This window comes from Dipodomys spectabilis, unplaced genomic scaffold, assembly GCF_019054845.1.
Source record: "Dipodomys spectabilis isolate Male_0828 unplaced genomic scaffold, ASM1905484v1 ptg000067l, whole genome shotgun sequence".
Lineage (NCBI taxonomy): Eukaryota > Metazoa > Chordata > Mammalia > Rodentia > Heteromyidae > Dipodomys > Dipodomys spectabilis.
Window position 1 is genome coordinate 156237 of NW_024870744.1, and position 21938 is coordinate 178174.

The 21938-nt window shown below is 41.5% G+C and overlaps 1 protein-coding gene across 5 annotated transcripts in view; it reads right to left on the minus strand.

Moving 5' to 3' along the window:
* The window catches only part of Mapkap1 (MAPK associated protein 1), a 234748-nt gene that overhangs the window by 40221 nt on the left and 172589 nt on the right, over positions 1 to 21938 (minus strand). For all 5 annotated transcript variants that reach the window (XM_042681086.1, XM_042681084.1, XM_042681087.1 and 2 more), the window contains exons 8-9: positions 17352 to 17459; positions 2042 to 2182 (exon numbers count right to left, since the gene is read on the minus strand). In XM_042681086.1, coding sequence (XP_042537020.1) covers positions 2042 to 2182; positions 17352 to 17459 — 249 coding nt within the window. The remainder of the gene's footprint in view (positions 1 to 2041; positions 2183 to 17351; positions 17460 to 21938) is intronic.

Genomic DNA, 21938 nt, shown 5'->3' on the forward strand with positions numbered 1-21938 from the left:
GCTTCTGATCCTTATACTCAAGTCTCCTCAAGCCTTCCTTATCATACCTGTTTACCTGTTTTGTTTTTTTTTTCCTTTTTTGCTTATGTGGTGCTGAGGAATCGAACCCAGGGCCTCAAGCATGCAAGACAAGCGCTCTACCACTGAGCCACCTTCCCAGCCCGTTTACCTGTTTTTTTTTTTTGTTTGTTTTCAGCAGTCTTATTATATTTATTTCTATGACAGAACTAGGAAAAACATTGCCAGAGCACAAAATACTCAGCAACTTTAAGTTTTCATCAATAGTAAATAAGCAATCTTATCACTTTAGATATATAGTCGATCCCACCCCACAAAGGAGGAGGTGGGGGGGGACACAAGTGCAGTAAGGGGAGAAAGAAGATGGGTTCTGTGTTTTGTTCCAAAGTTTCTGATTCATCTATTCATTCTGCATCATCTTAGCATCTAGTGTGTGTGTATGTGTGTATGTGTGTGCAATATGGGTGATGGAACCCTGGCTGTGCACACACTAAGCACACACTGGATCACTGGGCCATACCCCCAGTGCCCTGGCAGCTACTGTTCACTGAGCACCTTTCTAAGAACTCTGCATGTGCTGTGACACTCCATCCTCATAATTAGCCTATGAGATTAGGACTATAGGGTTGTGTATCACTTGCCAGTAGTAATCCAGTGAATGAATGAGGCCTGGACCAGGCTTCTGACAGCTGAAGTACTGCAGCACATCTCCTTTTTACCAACCTTGCCCTCCACAGCCATCCTTGAAAGCTGGTGCTATTGGTATTCTCTTCCTACGTGGGGAGATCAATGTCAGGAGTAGGGAACCTACCACTGCAGATCCCATGTGAGCTAGGCACAGACTGTCTTTCTCTTTTAAATGGGCACTTAACACAGTGACTAGTGCACAGTGTACATCTAGACAAGGCACACAAGGATGTGATTATGATACTTGGTTCTATTCCTGCTATGTCAAAACAGAAATTTAACATATCATTGGAACAAATCAACCCAAATATTCTCATCAAACAAGGCAGAACTAAGGCTCAGAAAGGTGAAGGTGCTTTGCTTAAGGTTAAATGGCTAGTTCCTGATAGAGCTACAATTTAAACCATCAAGGATCATTTGCCCTTCTCTTAATTACAGAGCTGAACTGTCGGCCTACTGTAAGTTCCTATCCATCAAGTTCGGAAGGAATATTTGAGGATATTTTTAAGGCTTATTACATTAGCCAGACTTAAACTATTGCCAACACGAGAGAAGATTTCATCATGAGAAACAAAGCATTTGTGAGAAGTATAAAATTAGCGAGCCTTAGAGTTAGAATTTAAACCTTCTTGCTTATGCAAGAGACAAACAAGGTCCTGGAAGGAGTGGAGTGGCAGAGCTGGGTATAATTTGGCTCTCTGATCACGTGAGCCTGCTACAGGCTCTTCTCTTCCTACATAGGAGATCAATGTTAGGTGCAGGTAACCTACCACTGCAGACCCCATGTAAGCCAGATACAGACTGTCTCTCTTTGGATGGGGCCCTTAACACAGTGACTAATGCACAGTGCATATCTAGACCCAAGGATGTGATTAAGAAACTTGTTCTATTTCTGCTATGCCAAAACAGAAATTTAACATATCACTGGAACAAATCAATCCAAATATTAGGAGCCAGTTAGTTCCAGTTAGCCAGTGAAGATCCTAATATAACCCCTGAGATCACTGCCAAGCTTGTGGAGTGACTCAGCCATGAGCTCTGTGGGGAAAGAAGGCAAGGGGCAAAATGGTCTGAGGATAGCAGGGAAGCTGAAGTCAATCAGACTGAAAAGTCTCGAGTTAGGTCTATTTCTAATCCTCTGCTTCATAAAGAAGGTGACAAGAGAGAGCACTCGGGTAGGGGAAAGGATGTGCTTTAGATGTCATTGTTTTAACATTTACTCAGAACACAAATACCCTTATTCAGACCACATACAAGTTGCATATAATTTCTTCGCTCACTTCTTCACAGATCACTGATATAAAGAGCTCAGTTCTTCACCTATTCGTGTACTTACCTAACTGCACATCAGTTGTGAATCGCAGTCTGTGAATCATGCTGACTTTGAATGACTTGTAATGGTGGCTGCTAAGCATATCCTGTACTGTAGCTATGTCAATTTGTGAATCCTCTTCAAAAACCCCGTCTGCCCTTGAACCTGGGGAGGGAAAAATGCAGTTTAGCTCATAAAGATACATGAGGCTTGGCAAATGGTGTCTGCTTAAAATGCTTTGGGATAAATTAAAATACTATGGGCTATTTAATTTGGAGAAGAAAAGGCTGAGCGATGACTTAATAATGCCATTCCAGTAAACAGAGAGTGGTAATATATTAATCACTCAACAATTAATTCCACAAACACTGCTTATGCCATGGCTGGGCAGTGGGGAGAGAGGATGGATACAAAAACCCCCACTTACTCTCAGCAAGTAGCTAGGTCCTCATGTGTCAGTGGAAATCTCAAGGTGTGTGTGTGTGTGTGTGTGTGTGTGAGAGAGAGAGAGAGAGAGAGAGAGAGAGGGAGAGAGAGAGAGAGAGAGGCTCTTCTTGTTTCTTCAGTGTGATTTTCCAGATCACAGGAGTGATCCATGTTCTTTGAAGAAGCCTTGTCCTTTCCTAATTCCCAAACCATCTGGCCAGCAGCTTTCCAGCTTATGCCCTACAGCCCCCCTGGTTCCGGCAGGAGCCTGCTGGTCCTGAGATGTCTGTGACAGTCTCCTCACTAGCTATCAGGCTCCCCCCCTGCAATGCAGCCACCATCAGACTTTCTGATTCATCTTTCTAAAGGTTTGATTATTCATTTACTCACCAAGTATTTGTGAGAGCCCTGTGCATGTATGTTAAGTACCTTGCTATGTGACATGGGCTACAAACACAATCACTAACGTAATCACTAGTCTTCAAAAACCTTCCCTGTCTTCCCAGAACCTCTCAAGTGAAGCACTTTTTGCGGCCAAGCAATCATGGCAGCCCATAATCTAGAGTAAGCCCTATCTAGTCTTCTTTGTCCTTTCTCACAATACCTTCTCTCAGTGACTCCCAAACTCCTCAAGCAGCACACAGAATGTCATATGTCTAGGGGTTTCTACTTCTGGATCTATACTCCCATAGTACTCTTGGCTTAGCATATTCTTTCCACCTTTGCCATAGACCTGTCAGAATCTGCCTCCTACCCCAGGCTAGCTCAAACTCCAACTCTTCTGTGTAACCATGCAATCTTTTCTGATGACTCTGACTGGCAATGAACTCCACAACAGTGGGTCCATCCAGACCCTGGATCCAGGTGGACCTGGGGCTCAAATCCCAGCTCTGCCTCTAATTTGCTGCATGTTGTTGCACAATCAACTGTGGTTCTCTGAACTTGTTTTTTGCTACCCATAAAGTATCAAAGTTCATGTAAAAAATCTAATATGTAATATGCTTAGTAAATATGTCACAATTATTTTTATTCAGTGGTTAGAAAGCTTATTCACCCTTGCCCAAGGATTTTTGGGTGGTTGCTTTGACTTAATATGGAAACTTTATCAGGTCAGTAAAGTTTCTTTTTCATCTTTGTATCTTCTTCTACAGGCAGTTTAGGCAACTGTTACGTTCTCATTAAGTTTTGCCAAGTGAAAAATAGCCAGATACATGGTGCTTATTGTGTCAAGTGTGTATAAAGCACTTCTGTTACACTATAATCTCATGACAATCTGGTAGGTTTCAGAGATTTCCATTTTATACAGGTGAGGAGCCCAAGGCTTTGGAGATAAGTATATCCCAAGGTTACACTAAACAAAGGCAAAGCATCTGCTGGTTCCTAGAGGCTGAATTTCTGAGGTGCAGTTTGCTCATGCCATCCAGGGGTAAAGTGAGCACTGATCTGGCAGAAGAGAGGGGGCCCTATGCCCGGCGCTGACCATCCAGGATGGCACCACAGGATTCAGAGAACTCCTTGGGACAGAGTTGGGGGGAACAAAATACTCTAGATCTGGGTGTTGAACTGGAATTTCTGTTATATAACTGGTAGCTTGGGATGCTTTGCATTGCCTACTTACAAAGCTGTTTACGAAACTGGTTTTTGTTTCCCCATTGACCCCATTGTCTGTCAAAGAGGAACCACAAGTTGTTTGCAAACACTATGGATATTCACATGTTGGACAATTTCAGCACCTCCAATAGGCTCTGCTCTTGTGAGAGGTCTGGTAGAGCATCCTACACCAGCTTCCCTCCTTGCCCAGGTCACCCAGCTCTCCATCTCACTCCCTTCTGGCCCCTTCCCTATTTTTCCTGAAGAGCTTAGCTCTAGTGAGGATCTAGGAGAGTCCCCTGAGCCAGGCCCTCGGTCTACCTTGGCTCCTTCTGCCACTGCACCCTTCATCTCCCTTCAGAACAGATATCACCCTAGACTGGAGCCCTAAGAGGACAGGCATCACTATGGCTGAACTCAGCACTATAGTCCTGGATGCTATGGAGGAGGGCAGTACAGAGGAGAAAGAAAGCAGAAACCCAATAAAAACTACTGGATTGCTAGGCATTGGTTCATGTCTACAATCCTACCTACTCATGAGGCTGAAATCTGAGGATTGTGGTTTAAAGCCAGCTGTGGCAGGAAAGTCTGTGTGAGATTTTTACCAACCACCAAGAAAAAAAAAATCCACAAATGGAGTTGTAGTTCAAGTGGTAGAATGCCAGCCTTGAGCTTAAAAACTAAGGGACAGTGCCTAGACCTGAGTTCAAGTCCTAATACTGATACAAAAACAAATTAACTTCTTGATGAACTTAGGGTGGCACGTCCCAGTAAAATGTTAGGAGGTAAGGCCTTGGTCCCAGTATACCATGGGACATGGGCATGGCACTCCACCTCTGTGCAACTCGTGTCCTTTCCCTGCAACACCTGTGATTTTGGATGGAGGTACTATGATCACAGCTCCTGAGAGAGGTCTATGCCAGAATGAGAGGTTGGCTATGGAAAAATAATCAGTCACTTTCTCTAATCTACATTTTTACTGAAACACAATTGATAAAACGTATTTATTTCTATTTTAGAACTTCTTATATGTGAGAATTAGAATTCTTCTAAAATACTAAAATCCTTTTATGCTCTAAGTCATCTAAAGCTATCTTTTCTGGGAAATGCCATTATTAGATATAACTTAGCTCTGAGTTCTTGTTTTCTTTACTAATTAGTATTTTCTAAATATTTCAGGTATTTGATTTGCAAAGAGGTAACACCTTATTATGCTAAAATGCCAATTACTAAAAGGAAAAAAACACACTTAAGATTTTTCCATTTTATGATGTTGGATTAAAACCAATTTAAAAATTACTATAACGTGACATATAATTTTTTACTGAGCAATCTCAATGCCAGCTGCTAATAAAGCAGCTTAGCTGTAAATGATAATTCAGATGCTTTTAGATAAAGTGGTGCATAAATATGGCTAGAAATTGATTTAGCTTCTTTAAAGAAGCTACTGAAGAATGACATATTTTGTTTAATACACCAGCTAATGTAGTCCTAAAAGCTCAAACAAGTGCCAGTTTTCACTCTTAAATTTGCTGTGGGAGATTAATGAAAACTTTATATTTTGCTGAAATGTTAATAATGGGCAGATGAGATGATAGGATTTTAGTAGAGGTCTTAAAGCTATGGAATAACCAGAAAGGCTTGTCAATTTCCTTATATTAATTTTGTTCAAGACTTAGAGAGCTGGAGCTGGCTCAACACGCTAATGCTTTGTGCACTGACCTTCTACTCTCTGCCAGTATAAATTCATATCCCAACTGAGGATTTCAGTCCCTCTGATACTTGGGTGAGTCTTGAGCCTTGCCCCTGTTGACAAGGGGCAGCTTTGCTTTTATGATCAGGAGGGCAGCAGTACCTGGAGGAGCAGGAGGGCACTGTCCTGCACTCTTCAGGTCAAGCTGCTCACTGCAGAACAGGCTGTCTGCTGAATGAGAACAGCTGCTGGGCACCAGCTCCAGTAGCATTTGTCAAACAGGCCCACGAGTGTGGCTTCTCTGTGGCACATGTACATCTGTGTCTGTGTCTATATCTGTGTCAGTGTCTGTCACTACTGGGGCTTGAACTCAGGTCCTGGGTGCTATCCTTAGCTTTTTGGCTCAAGACTGGTGCTCTACCACTTGACCACACCTCCACTAAGGAACATATACCTTAACAATCACTTCTTCCTCATGCCTTAGAAGTAGGCTACCTTGTGGGAGGGCACTGGTGAGGACCAGGCAGGGCTGTGATCTGTAGGGGCTTGTAATCTAGCAGCAGAACCTAAAGCAAGCAGCACAAGACAGAGCGAAATGCCCAGTAAATGGTGTATACCAAATACTTCATCTAAAGTTAAAATATTATATCCAAAGCATGTTTTGGGACCAGAAAAGTTTTATGACTTGGTGTGTGTAACCTTTACTGTTTGTATCCTTTTGGAAAAGGGTGAACTCAGCCACATAGGAAACGTGCTTGGCACCATACTGTTTGGATATCAAAATTATTGCTGTATTATGAACTTCACATTAAAAAAAAACCCCACTTGTGTTAAGAAGACATTTTATCTTCTTAAAGTGCAAAGTAGAGAAAAGGAAAATGTCTTAAAAATAAACATATAAAAAAAATTCCCAAAGCTTTCCTCCCCAAGCCATTAATTTAGTTGAAATATAACCCTTTGGTATTTTGTTAAATTAGCAATTAAAAAGGTCACAAGCAATTAAAGGAAACAAAAGCCACACTGTGTTCATCTACATTAATGCTGAACTGGGTCTCCTGGTGAATGACAAGATAAATTGTAATGGTGTCTTCAAAGACTTCACAATGTATTTTGTCAAAGTCGGGAGTGTTAATGTCTCTATGTGCCATGGATTACCATAATGTATTGTGTCAAAACCCTTGAGCTGCAATAACTCAAAGATGTATTGTGATAGATCAAATTTCAGGGTGGGGCCTAATAGCAACACGAGCACCAGAACTCAAATGGACTGACAACAAAAGCCCTGGAAGAAAGACAGAAAATTCATTCACCATGCAGAGAGGTCTAGGGGGCAAGCAGAGAATTCAAGAGTGAAGCAGCTTAACTCCCCAGAGTAGAAGGTCAGGAAGGAGGAATAGGAATGGACCTGTCATCTGTCTTAGGGGAAGATGGCCAACCTAGGCTGGGACAAGTATATAAAGGGAAAAAGAGAGGAGGCAAGGAAGGAAGTAGGCAATTCAACAACCTGCAGCAAAGAATGATGCAGGGGTTGAGCCAATCAAGGACTTGGGGTAGACTCAGGGCTTAGTAACATTAGCTAGAACATGGATATAGAGTTCAGGAGTGTAGACTCAAGCCCTAACTGACACTAAGAGTGGAGAATGGGTCAAAATCTTGCCTCAAAGTGTCTACTGGGCATGATGGCTCATGCTTGTAATTGCAAGATATCTGGGAGGTGGAGATCAGGAAGATTATGGTTTGAGACTAGCCTGGCATCTATGAGATACCAGCTCACCCCACAGCTGGGCATGGTGGTATGAGCCTGTCATCCCATCTAGGGATGAAGATGTAAATAGGGGGAATCACGTTCCAGGCTGGGCTGGACACATATTTAAGACTCTATCCCCAAAATAGCTGAAACAAAAAGGGCAGGGCGGACTGGGAATGGGGCTTAGTGATAGAGTGCCTGCCTGGCATGCATGAAGCCCTGGGTTTGATTCCTCAGTACCACATAACCAGAAAAAGCTGAAGTGGCGCTGTGGCTCAAGTGGTAGAGTGCTAGCCTTAAGCAAAAGCAGATCAGGGACAGTGCCCAGGCTCTGAATTCAAGTCCCAGGACTGGCCAAAAAAAAAAAAAAAAAGGGCAGGGGTCTAGCTCAAGTAACAGAGTGTCTGCCTAGCAAACATGAAGCCCTACCTTCAAATCCCAGTACTGGAAGAAAGGAAGGAAGAAAGGAAGGAAGGAAGGGAGGGAGAGAGGGAGGGCCCATTGTTAGGAAAGGCAGAGCTAACATTGCCCCTTCCTTCCAGTAATGCTGAGGACACAGTAAACATTCTTTGAGTCCTCAATATTTTTTTTTTTATACCAAGATGTGGTACAATCAAGAGGCTGAAGCACTGGAGGCCAGTATGGACTATCTGTTGAATTTCAAGGACAACATGATTATATAGTGAGACCCTATCTCAAGAACAAATACATAAATCAAACAAAACAGCATCCTCTCCCCTTTTCCCTTTTTGATGCTGGGGATTGAAAATGGAGACATGCTCCATTCTAGTGTACTCTAAATACATGCTAAATACATATTCTACCTCTCAGTTACATCCCCCAAGTCCCACCTCAGTCACTTTTAATTTTTTGGCAACACTGGGGTTTGAACTCAGGGCCTCCCACTCATTCTGGTACTCTTGCTCTTACCGGTACTCTACCACTTGAGCCATGCCACAATCCCAACCTTTTGCTGGTTATTTGGAGATGGAGTCTGGTGGATTTTTCTGCCTGGGCTGGCTTCAAACCCTGATCCTCTAGATCTTAACCTCTTGATTAGCAACTTATAGTAACTTTAAAAGAGTGCGATGGGGTCCTAATGCCAAAAAGTTTGGAAACTGCTAATGTGATTGGATATATGTTGCCATGTTTTCATGTGTTGCTATGTCTTCATGACATTAAAAAAATGGCAACACGTTTCTGGGTGTCCATTTGGGCAACATGATGAGACACAAAAGTTGCATGCAGCTTCACAGTATAGATGTGTTACACGCAGGTTTGCTAGCAGTAATGAACAAATGCTAATTACAACAAATACTGTGCTGAAGATAGAAAAGTTTCTTCATGTGTGTTTTTTTTTTTAAATTTTGGGAGACACTGAGAGGCATATGACTTTCTTTTTTTTTTGTTGGTCGTGGGGCTTGAACTCTGGGCCTGGGCGCTGTCCCTCAGCTCTTCAGCTCAAGGCGAGTGCTCTCCCACTTGAGCTACAGCGCCACTTCCGGTTTTCTGGCGGTTTATTGGAGATAGGAGTCTCACGGTCTCTCCTGCCCGGGCTGGCTTTGAACCGCGATCCTAAGATCTCAGCCTCCTGAGTAGCTAGGATTACAGGCGTGAGCCACCAGCGCCCGGCTAGGCATATGACTTTCAAACAGGCACTAATCATTAAATCAAAGTTCAGATGACCTCACTGTTATTGGTAAATTTCCTATAATCATAGATCTTAGCTCACAGGACTTTCACATTTACCTTAAGGTTCAGTGAGTCTTTGACCAAGTCTAAAAGGCCATGATCTAGTGTGAGCTGTCTCCTTGTACCAGCTCTGTAACTCCACCAGAGATCCACATCCTTTGTAAGATAGATTATCCTTGCCTTTCAACTCCCTATAGCACAGCCCTGTTGATTGTTCCTTTTAGTTCAGGAACAGTTACCCAGCACCCACACGTGCCAGGTATGGTACAGTGCTTCAAGAATTCAGGAGGAGGCAGGATCCTTAGATGCTCATCTCGGCAATCTACCAAGGTAATAGCATGGGGAACACAAGAAGCAGACCAAGGTGGGCATGTACACAGGGAACAGCATGTGTATGCCTGTGGCTGGAGCGAAGATTATGAGGGGACGAGATGTAATACAATGTTTAAGCTGGCTTAAACAAAGGGACAATCTTCCACTATTCCCTCTTGAAGACTTGAGCCCCACATTCAACTGCTGCAAGCTGGACTGTGCTCAGGTTTTACCAGTTGCAAGGATGTTCTTTCCATTTTTTTTTTTTTTGGTCTGTGGTGAGGCTTGAACTCTGGGCATGAGTGCTGTCCCTGAGCTCTTAGGCTCAAGGCGAGAGGTCTACCGCTTGAGCCATAGTTCCACTTCCGGTTTTCTAGTGGTTTTTATTGGAGATAAAAGAGTCTCATGGACTTTCCTGCCCAGGCTGGCTTTGAACCATGATCCTCAGATCTCATCCTCTTGTGTAGCTAGGATTACAGGCACGAGCCACCAGCACCTGGCTACGCTTTCCATTTTTTAAAATGTTTATTTTTCAAGGTCTAGTCTAAGTCTTTTCTCATCCCTCTCCTGAAACCTATGGCCTTCTGTGAGTCTCTAAACCTCAGTTTCTGTAGTGTTCTCCTGATAAGAGCTCCTTGTGGACAGGAAAAGCCCATCTGACATGGCACACTGTCCATTACATATTAAATGTTAATTAATGCTGCTAGAAGAGCAAATGATACAGCCATAAACTTGGATCAATGAAGTTTTATATTAACCATAACAATACTTGAGGTTTATATACCACCTCTTGGATTTACCTTGGTGAAAGAACCCTAACACATCATTCAGACTCTTCAATAGACTGTGTACACTGAGGACGGGGATCCTGCCTGAACAGTAACTAATGTTTATTCTATGCCAGACACTATATGCTCAGTACTTAAATACAGTATCTTAGTTCATTTTCCCAAAGCCTTTTCAGATTTGACAGCATTCTCTTTAAACTGGTGATAAACGAGGCTCAGTTGTACAAACTGTGTAAGCTAAAGCAAGGAATTAAACCCAGGTCCAACGCCAACATTGTGCCCTTAACCTTCCTTGGGTAAAAATATATTCCTTCATTGGGCCAGGGATATACAATCTATGTGCCCTAACAATATCTAAGGAGAATGCAATCATATGCTTAGCCTTGCCAGAACAAAGGAGTCAGGACAAAACCGAACACTCTCTTCTTCTGACTCAAAATGAGTCACGGAGAAAACTTTTCTTTAGCTCTCCACATTCATCACATTTTTTTTTCTTAGAGGCCATTTAAGTCCCCAAAGTCTCATAAGCCCAAAGCTTCTCTTCTATTAAACACTTCCCTTCAGCTACTAGTCATTTTTGCTGGTCTCTAAAAAATGATCAATAGGTGATATAGTGTAAAACACACACACACACACACACACACACTCACAGAGCCCTGCTGCAGTAATCTCTTTAAAGCCACCAGGATATCCATATCACACAGTAGGATATAGCCATTACCAGAATCTACCACACAGATCCTTATAACTAGGATAGGGAACCTTGCTATTAACAGTGCTTAATTGATTAAACTCTTGGAGCCACAGCCAGCCTGGCTGCAGAACTTTCTGCATGGAGATACAGACCTCCTTTAATAAATCAAGGCAATCTTGTTTTAGGAGGCGGTCAGTAAGAAATGACTTTAGATTTGTACAATTAAAAAAAAGAATAGAACATGGAAAGGTGCCCTACAAGGCTCTGCATTCTAGACCTTGCCTATCTCTCAAGCTCATCTTTCAGAGAGGCCTTCCCCTCCACCTTCTGTTCAACACACTCCCTTCATTCATTTCCAAGAACTCATTGTCTCAAGGCCTTCACATGAGCAGCATTATTGGCTTGGAACATTTGTCTTTTACTCATTATTTGATAACTCATCTTTTCCTTTCTCTTCCTGCTGCTCCCACCAGCTTTGGTCCCTTGCAATCTACTCTCCCATCTCTGTAGCACTGATGGCCAGTGGGTGCCATGATGAGGGCGGGCTTGTCTCCACCTCCCCGTACAGCAGTGGCTGGCCCAGAGGAGGGCTCCAGAGTCATCGTCTGGAGGACAAATGTGCCCAACAGATGGAACATGACCATTTAAGGGGCTGGACAAATGGGTGATTATAGGTTTGCTCAGAAATCAGGCTGACAGAATTCTTATCCCTTCCCCTTCCTCCAATGTGTCTTTGTTCCTATTCAAACACAGGAAAAACAATGGCTGTCTTCTAAGGATAAATTATATGGAAAAATGCTTCAGAGCTATAACATCATCTGATCAACACTGCAGTGTTTCTCTTCCTGACTCCAGAGTCAAGGAATGAGGGCACAAATGCTGGAAGAACCCCACTTTTCACCTAGAGTCACTGCAGAAATGTCACCTGACGCATTACCAAACCATTAGTCAGGGGCAGCAGGGCAGATTCTGGGGCCAGGAGCCTCCTGGAGGAATGCAAATCTCCATGCCCTCACGTAGAGCCCAGACAGGGTTTGTGGCTCGTCAAACATGTTTCCTTACTGCTCTAATGTACCAGTGTATCGCTTAATGAAAGTTCTTAATTGTAATTCAATTAATTACATACACAGAGTCCCCAATTACATTTTCCAATAAGACATTGGCTGTGGTACAGGTCTAAATGCACTTAACCAATTTTAATATATTAAGACCAATTTCCCTTGAATACTAATTACTACCTAATGATAAAATGAAATGGGGGGGAAACTTTGAGAAAGCAGGGCAGTGAAAAGTGCAATTCATGGGGAAGTTCTCAGCCCGCCCCAGCACAATTCTAGCATTCATTACTGAAGAAGTAGATGGGACAGTGTGCAAGTTTGCTTCTTGTACAGGTCAGCACAGCTTTGGCCACAGGTATCAGCTACTACACTGTCCCATGGGCGGAAGGAAAGGAATATCAGACTGGCTTCAGTGTTGGTGCCAGGCACTGCTAGGCACACAGATGCTTGGTAATTGTCAACTCTTAAACAGTGCATTAGAGTTCACCATGTGCTTTTAATGTAGGCCTCATTTACTACTTTCAATAATTTAATCCTCACAACAGCTCGAAGGGTAGGGATTACCATCACAGTTGACACAGGGACAAAAGAGACTCACAGAGAAGGACCTACCCTTCTCTGTGATGTTTAGAAAGGCTAAACATCTCACTTTTTCCCTCCCCCACTTGCTAACCAGACCACATTCACTACGCAGCAGGAGGTAGACATAGATACTTGGGGGTAAGCTTTCTGTTCCTATGCAGGGAGCATTATGCATTATCAACCTGGAACATCCAAATAGAAAATTCCTTAGGGTGAACACCCACATCTCAAGCTGGACAGGCAACTGTTCTTTGGCAATAATTCAACCCAAAACATCACAAGATCTTTCTATTTATTTGCATGATCACATTTTCTTTTGGATTTGGAGTGCTGTTGTGGTCTAATAAAAGAGGTTTCAAGCCCTGATAATCAAGTCACATGGAAGAAACTGGAAAGCTCAGGAATTTGTAACTGTAGAAAACAAAGCATCCAGAAGTAGGGAGGAACCACCAGGGAGTCTCCAGGCCTGGCACAGAGCACAAGCAGGAGGAGAAATTGGTCTGTTACCAAAAAAAGGTTCTGGAAACATTCATTCTCTTTATTCTTTTTCTGTGGGTGTCTTTCCTACCCCTTCCTAATTCAGTGCTGGTGGTCATGGTGCTGGTGATATGTGTGTAGGTGTGGGCAAGGTCTAATTACCACAAAGAGATCTCTGCAATATAAAGAGCCTTGCTCAAACTCCAAGTTTCCTTGGTGAGAAGTGTGGTAGAGTCAGGGATGTGGAGGCTTGCTCCAGGCCTGGCCAGACAAGGGATGCAGAGAGGATTCAGATCTGGTTCCTGTTTGTGGAGGGAGCGAGGTCAAGTCTAGAGTAGAAGTGGGCAAATTCATCCAGTGATCTCAGAGGAGTAAGGAGAGGAGCTGAGCCAGCCAGGTGGTCCAAGAGGCTCCTAGAAGCTACCTGCTCTTTTGGGCCTTCAAGGGCCAACTAACTAAAGGTAGGGAATGAGGTCTTTCAGACTGAACCCTATAGGTGCTATCCCCTATCATAGTATCTGCCTGGAGAGTGGGGGTTTCCCTTACTGTAGCCTTAAATCAAGGAAATCCAGAAGTTTAATAAGGAATTGAAATATGGAGAATTGAAATAAAGGAGATTCTGTGAATCTCCTTTAAAGGCGATTGAACTGATATTGAATGAACAATTAACACCCTAGCTTTTATTCAGGAAATAAAATTAGATTCAGCTCCTTCACCAGACTTAATGGAAGAAGACACTTTTCCAGGCTTCTCACATTCATGAGACATTAGCAAATCACTTCACCTCTCTGAGCCTCAGTTTCCTCTTCTATAAAGAGAAAGGTGGTTTTAACAGGACTTAAATCCCATTTAAATCTTCACATGCAAAGAAACCTTGTGAAATAGATTTGACCACCTCCATTTAAACAAGAAACAGAGGGTGACATGATTTGTTCAATGCCAGAAGTTGCAAGTAGTTCTCCCAAGGGTGGCCTTGATTCTAGCAACTGCATTTTAAGCACTATGCTGAACTTTTTAAACCACAGCCTAGTGAGTGATCAGACAGAAAGTATCTGACACTGTAGGTATTCCAGAAAGCCAGTTTAACTTCAGGCTGACTGGCCTTGATGATGGGAAATTCCAGTTTCCCTCTGTTAAAGATCTTAGAAGAATAAATTGGTCCTTTCTTCTAAAGACTTGGACTGGCTACTCACATATGATCAGTGGGAAAGGTCACTAGAAACAGTTGGCAGAAAAGAATACTAAGGCTCAGTTTGATGCCAGGATTAATCTAGAAGCTTGAACAAGAATGGAAATCTTCTACATCTTTCTCTAATGCACTCGTTGCTTCCTTCTGGGCTAATTCCAGCTTTGAGCAGACAGTTGGCTGAAGGATGTAGTAGATTATTAGACAAGAATCCAAACTGGAAAGCTCAAGGACTTTGGCTTGTCATTTTCTTATTTAGGCCAAGATCCAAGCACAAATGTTAGCTCTCAGTCTCTAGGCAGAGACTCTTGTCATATCAGCTTAATTTAGGAGCTTTCATCTCACAGCATAGAAAGACAATTGTCATCACATTTGCAGGACTGAATGTTTAGGTTATCAACAATCTTACAGTAGGCTTTGGAATCAGATGATATCTGACTCAAAATTTTAGTCCTATCACTTAGTGGCTGGCTAACTTTGGGTCAGTCAGTCACATCTTTGTTTCACAACATGTCTTATAGGGTAATTCTGAGGATGTATTTACAAATGCTTAGCACAAGGCCATGTAGTATTAGGCTCAAATAAATAATTTAACAAATACCTATGATGTGGTTGACATGTTAGGCCTCGATCTTCCTTTAAAAGGAAGACCATTTTTCTTCCTTTTGGAAAACAGTCTGAAACTCAGTCCAGTGGTTTTACTTATAACGGGTACATATATTCTGCAACATCAGAACATATGTGGCAAGTCCCTTGCTTCTCAGTTCTCTTGGTTCTATGATAGCGTACATTTACAGACTTGCTCCTGTCCTTGGTTCTGGATCATTCCTCCTTTGTGAATCTCTAGAAAGCTCTCACATCTCCATACCTGGGCCCATCTGTTCTGTGAGCAATGTGAAGTGAGTGCTCTTTCATCATTTCTTTGTTCAAGTTAACATTTTCTGAGCATTTACTTTGCACAAGTTCTAAAAGCTTTAGAATTAGAGTTCTCCAAAGCCTGCTGTCCCTCCCCTCCATTAACTTTACGAGGGCCAGATAAACTACCAAGAAAATGTTAAGTATCCAGGGTTACAGAGCTATTAAGTGGCACAGCCAGAATGTGAACCAAGGCAGTTCATGTTTTGGCACCATAATATGCTTTCTTGCAGTGTGTGTAAATAATACATGACCATACTTACCTCATTTCTAAAATGGTCTGAAAATAGTGAACCTATACTGGTTAAACATACTAATATTCTATTTTTGAAATATTTCTTCTTTGTGTTAACCCAACTTAAAAAAAAAAAAGAAAAAAAAGAAAAGCAGGATCTGGCTTCATAGCCCAGGCTGGGTTGGAACTCAGTAATGTGGCCGAGGCTAGCCTTGAACTTGTACTCCTCCTGTCTCTGCTTCCCAAATATTAGGATACAGATATTTCCCACTATGCCCAACTCAATTCAACTTGTTAATTGGTAACTACAGGAGAACAATACATGAGTTTTAGCTGGAATGTCTACTTAATTTTTCTGTTTATTTGGCCGGTCCTGAGGTTTGAATTCAGGGTCTGGGTGCTGTTTCTGATCTTTTCCTTAGGGTTAGCACTCTACCACCTGAGCCATAGTGCTTCTTCTGACTTTTTCTGAGTAGTTTATTGGAGATAAGAGTTTCATAGCCTTTCCTGTCTGGGCTGGCTTAGAACTGCGATTCTCAAATCTTAGCCTCCTGAGTAGATAGGATTACAGGTGTGGACCACTAGTGTCCAGTCAATTTTTTTAATATTTTTTTATTGTGATTAAGTTATTATATAAATTTCACAAATTTCATAGTATTGTGAAATAGTGATACTTAGTTAAAGTCACAAGCACATTCTAACCTTCATGAGGAAAATTGTCATTATCATGGTCTATAAAGTTTGTGAATTCTATGAGCTTTGACAATACAGCTATTTCTTCCATATTAGGTGAAATGTACATTTCTTTCTTTTTCTTAGTGTTAGCTGTTTCCTCTTTCTCCCTCATTCCTTCCCTCCCATCGCTGCCCTTGAGTTGCTTAGTTCATTTTCATCTATGTCCAGTGCAGCTCAATGTCCAATGGCTGTTGGTGATACGTTGTAGGTGTGGGCAATGTCCAGTGGTTGTTGGTGATATGTGTGTAGGTGTGGGCAAGGTCTAATTACCACAAAGAGATCTCTGCAATATAAAGAGCCTTGCTCAAACTCCAAGTTTCCTTGGTGAGAAGTGTGGTAGAGTCAGGGATGTGGAGGCTTGCTCCATGCCTGGCCAGACAAGGGATGCAGAGAGGATTCAGATCTGGTTCCTGTTTGTGGAGGGAGGGAGGTCAAGTCTAGAGCAGAAATGGGCAAATTCATCCACTGATCACAGAGGAGAAAGGAGGAAGGTTTTTTTTTTTTCATCACTAATCCAAATTAGTAATTATGGGAACATTTAGATATCTGTTTCTTTTTGTGCTAGTAATGATAAGTTGTCTTTGCCTGGATTTTTTTCTTCTTATTTACAATTTCAAAGTTTTTTGAAGTTTTACAAAATTATCTTGTCTGTTTAATGATAATAGGATCTGTAGTGTATTTCGTTTTCATTCTAGTTGTGTTTCTGTTATTTGTTTCTTTTTCTTATTTGATCTATTTCAGAAGTTTTCTGCTTTTATCTTTATTGCCTTATTTCATTCTTTTAGATTTCTTTACTAATATTTTGAGTTGAATGCTTAGCTTATCACTTTCCAGCTTTTCTTTGTTTATAACATGTATATTTGAAGGCTGTGAAATTCCCTTAAAATACTGCTTTAGCCACACAGCCAGTTGTTTTATGTATAAAAGTCTTCCCCTCTGAAAGGACCTCACATTTCTAAACAATTCCAAAGATATAGTTCAGCAGAAAAGTATTAATCATGAAGTGCTAAACAGGAAGAGGACTGTACCAAATAGAACCGAACCTATCATTGCACTTTGGGACACACTTCTGACATAAATGTTGTTGTCTGCCTTGGAAAACAGTCACTTCCAATCTGCCTAGGGGAACCAGGCCAGCGAGTGTGCCCCAGCTCATGACTTCTAGGTAGGTTTGCAACAGACAAAGGTAAGGTGGCCAACATACTGTTCTCTCGGACCAAGCAGAACTCCCATGCGCTCTGGCTTTCCAACGTGCTATCCAGGTCCACGGCAACATTGGGCTCACTCTGCTTCTCCAGGCGGTACTGGGGGCCTGGAAGATCAAAGGGCAGAAAGAGGGGAAGAAGTCTGAAATAGTGAATTTAACATTTAGACATTAACATGCACTGGACAAAAGCTGGGAAGGCCATAGGAAAATGCTACCTCCAAGATGGAAGATTGGGTCTTAACCCATGCGGTCTTAGCCCACACTATATCTTCTCATTCATTACTTCCCCACGCAAAAATGGCTTCTGAATCCCCAGAACTGGACTCACATATGGCTACCTTGTTTCTCAGATAGGAACAAGTGTCTATTTTTTTTTTTTTTTGGCAATAGTGGGGCCTGAACTCTGGGCCTGGGTGCTGTCCCTCAGCTCTTCAGCTCTAGGCTAGCACTCTACCACTTGAGCCACAGAGCCACTTTTGGCTTTTTCTGCTTATGTGGTGCTGAGGAAACGAACGCAGGGCCTCATGCACTCTAGCACTCTAGCAGTAAGCCTTCTTCCCAGCCCCAGCAAGGGTCTATTAACTACCCTTTTCGAATCTAATTCCTATGTACAATGAGGGAATCCTTGTACCTAAATAATTATATGCAATTCAGAGATGATTCTGGAAAAACACTTAGGAATAACTCTACCTTATAGGAGGTATAACTACAAAGATACTTATTATTAAGAATTAGCACTATAATAATATTATAGTCAGGAATAAGGTTAAAAAATGTTTAAATGAATTTCTGGTTTCCAGTTTATGGTGATGGTGATAGTGGCTGGTAGTTCCCATTTTTGTCAAGATATTTATAAAAACAAGAGACACAGGTTCCCTAATACTGAGGGTTCTAGCTATCTTGCATCACACATAGAATTCTGGTAGATCTTAATAAAACACTGATGCATTTTATACATTTATTCATGTATTTCTTTGTCAGTCCAAATGACAATGTTGTTGTTCTTAGATAACACCTAACAGGTCCAATGGTCAGAATCCAGACTGCTCCTGTGATTTGCTAATGGTTATTGAAAAGATGAGAGGCATAAGAAACTGTCTTATTATTTTGACTCTGAAAGGTATGTTTGGTCAGACAGAAGGGGATTTGAGGAATCTGCAGAGCTCCCAGGCGGAACACGTATTTTTAGACATGTTCTTCAGCTGTTGCCAACGTGTTGATTATTCACGTCCAGTACTCTCCTTTACCGGTCTGAGGCATTTCACTCATTTCTAGCAGTTCTCATCCCCTAAGTCCTTAGTTCTTCAGTAGCATGGGAGAGATTTGTTTTGTTTTCATGGTTTATTTGATCTTTTCTCTAATTGGTATTTCATCAGCACTTCTGTCAGAGTTCTTGGGGGTTCTTCCTCAGCCTTCTTCACACTACTTAAGAAAACACATGCGTAGAACTCTGTACAAGTGTTAAAAATTCTAATGCACTCTATTCAGATCAGAAATATCAAGTAAATGAAAGTATGGAAATAAAGGTAATTTTATAGTCCCTGGTAGTATCACGTGTCAGTGCCACTATCTGTCATTTAGCAAGCATGCTTGCTGCTCATTGTCAGATTCTGGCACATATACGGCTAGATTTTTTTTTTTTTTTTTTTGTGCTGGTTTTGTTTTTTGAGCTCAGGGCCTGGGCACTGTCCCTGATTTTTTCTTTTTTTCCTTTCTTTTTCTTCTTCCTAAGGCTAGCATTCTACCATTTGAGCCCAGCTCCATTTCTGGCTTTTTGGTGGCTAACTGGTGATAAGAGTCTCATGGATTTTGCTGCCCAGGCTGCCTTTGAAACATGATCTTCAAATCTCAGCTTCCTGAGTAGCAAGACTCACAGGTATGAGCCACTAGAGCCTGGCTTCATTGCTAGACTTTAAAAAATCCCTCAACTCTGTGCCTCTTAAGTTATGAGTAATTACCTCTTTCTTACAGTGCTCCTTGAGAAGATGCTGGCCTAGTAAGCCACCCTGTGAACCTCCATCCCCAATACTTTCCATTGACACAATGTATATGATACATTGACATCTAGTCTATGAATCTACAATGAAGTCTGCATGTAAGCTTAGTTATAATCAACTTTCTGTATCCTCATCCCTGGATTTAACTAGCCATGGATCTAAAATATTTTGAGGAAAAACTGCATATACTGAATATGTATAGATTATTTGTTATTATCCCCTAAATACAGTAAAACATCTAGGTGTACATTTATAATATATTAGGTATTATAAGTACTCTAGCAACGTTTTAAGGTATTGGGAGGATGTATAGTTTTGTGTAAATACTGCACCATTTTGTAAAAGGGTTCTTGAGCATTTGCAGATTTTGGATGAGGTATCCTGGAACAAATCCCCCAGAGACACTAAAGGACAAAAAAAATTCATTTTTTAAAATTTGGGAAAACCTAGGTCTAATAATAGGAGGTTTGAGTGAATAAAATATTTGTAGAATATCATGCAAATAGCAAAAATGATTCTACAAGTCATTTAATGTTATAAAACATGCTTACAGCATGCTATTTTATGACAAAAGCAAATTATAACAGTATTTGCAGGATGATTACAATTACAGAAATATATGCCATAGCACAGAGCACAGAGATAGGCCAGTTATTTCTACAATGTGAATAATACTTATAATAGTGGGATTTGAGTATTTTTATTTTTCCTTTGTATCTGCATTTTTCAAATTTTCTAGTAGTAAATGAAGGTTACTTCTATTTATTTATATTTTATTTTTTTCGGTCATGGAGTTGAACTCAGGGCCTAGGCACTGTCCCTGAGCTGTAGTGCTCAAGGCTAGTGCTCTACCACTTTGAGCCACAGCACCACTTCTGTATTTTTTTTTTTTTTTTCTGCTGGTTAATTGAAGGTAAGAGTCTCTCAGACTTTCCTGCCCGGGCTGGCTTGGAACTACAACCCTTAGATCTCATCCTCCTGAGTAGCTAGGATTACAGGCATGAGCCACTAACACCCACCCAGCCCTAAAGGTTTTGCAGGCACTGAAAAATGTTCCAATTTCTTATGGTGTCACTTTTCTGAGAATATTATAATTATCATGCATGTGACATCTCCAGTGGTCTTTCACACAATCTGTTTGTGTATACAGACAGCTTCATGTTAAGCAACCCTGTACCGTGACATGGATACTCAGAGAGCAGTGCACAGAGGCTGAGCTTCTCTAGCTGTCAGCCTACCTGACATCCACCTCCCGTTTCCTGAACACTGGCCAACAAGCCTGGCTTCAGCAGAGAGAATTTCAGGCTGGTTTCCTTTGAATTTTTGTTTTTCCTTGCAGACTATGCAGCTGCTTGGAAACCAGGGAAATCAGAGAATACTAGGAAGGGTCCCTTAGCTCTAAACCCAACTCTGCCCTACCCAGAGCCCTCACTGCCCATTAAATTCTCTTGTGTCTTGTAGTATTTCTGTTAAAACCAAAAAAAGCCACCAAAAGTGGCTTTCTGGACTATTTTCTTGACTTCTGATATGATGATGACTTTCACTTCTATATGCTCACTCGGTGCCAAGCATGCTATGTGTGTCTGCTCAGCGATCATCATAGAGATACCATCCCCATTTCACAGATGGGGATCCCCATGACATAACTTATTCAAGATCACAAAGGTAAGAAGTAGGAAATAAAACCCAGGGGTCTTTTGGCTCTAAAGCTTGTGTGCTTTGAACCTTTTTCACTCCTGCAAACTATAAATTACTGGTCAATTATAAAGAGGCCATAGTTTATCCCATAACTATAGATTTTTGTAGATTTGTGGATTCATCTGCATTCTGAATAATTGGTTTCTATACATTCAAAATGAAACCATCTGAATAATTTATCATAATGAAATCCACACATACCAATCTCCCATGTGATGGCTATGTTTGGTCATTGTGGTATAAAGTCCCCTTGTGAAGACATGATCATTTGATCTTTCTAGATATCCAGGAAGACCTTCCCATTTTCCCATAAGAATATTCCTATCTATGTCTAGTTTTGTCAGTATGTGAAATTCTGAGTGCTGCCTTCTCTTCTAGGTACTCCTTAATGTGTCCTAACAAATAAAGAACAACTTGGAAAGTACTTCTGAACTTGGTATAGGACTCAGGGGTCTTGACTTTGGGGAGAGTAAGGGTGTTAAGCTGAAGACGTGACTTGGAGATAAAATCCAAGAAATCTACTTCTTACAAATCTGCATTTCTCTCCTTATTGTAGATAAGAGATCTCACAAAACCATTTCACAGAAAAGGCCTGATCAATCATCCAGGGTTTGTAGTATAATCAGAGTATAAGGGACACAGAGCCTGGTGTGGGTCTGACTGCTGTGCTCTAGGTTCTGGCACAACAATTTAGCTGTCTGACATTGGGCCAACTTACTTAACTCCTTCTGTCAGTCGCTTCATGTATAAAATGGGGAGAATAACAGCATGTACCTTAGAGGACTGCCTGAGGAGTCTGTGAGCTAAAGGTGAGCAGTGTTATTTTAGTGTCTGCCCTGATCATTCTTATCATGGCACATAGCAGGACTAAGAGATCATAATCCCTATC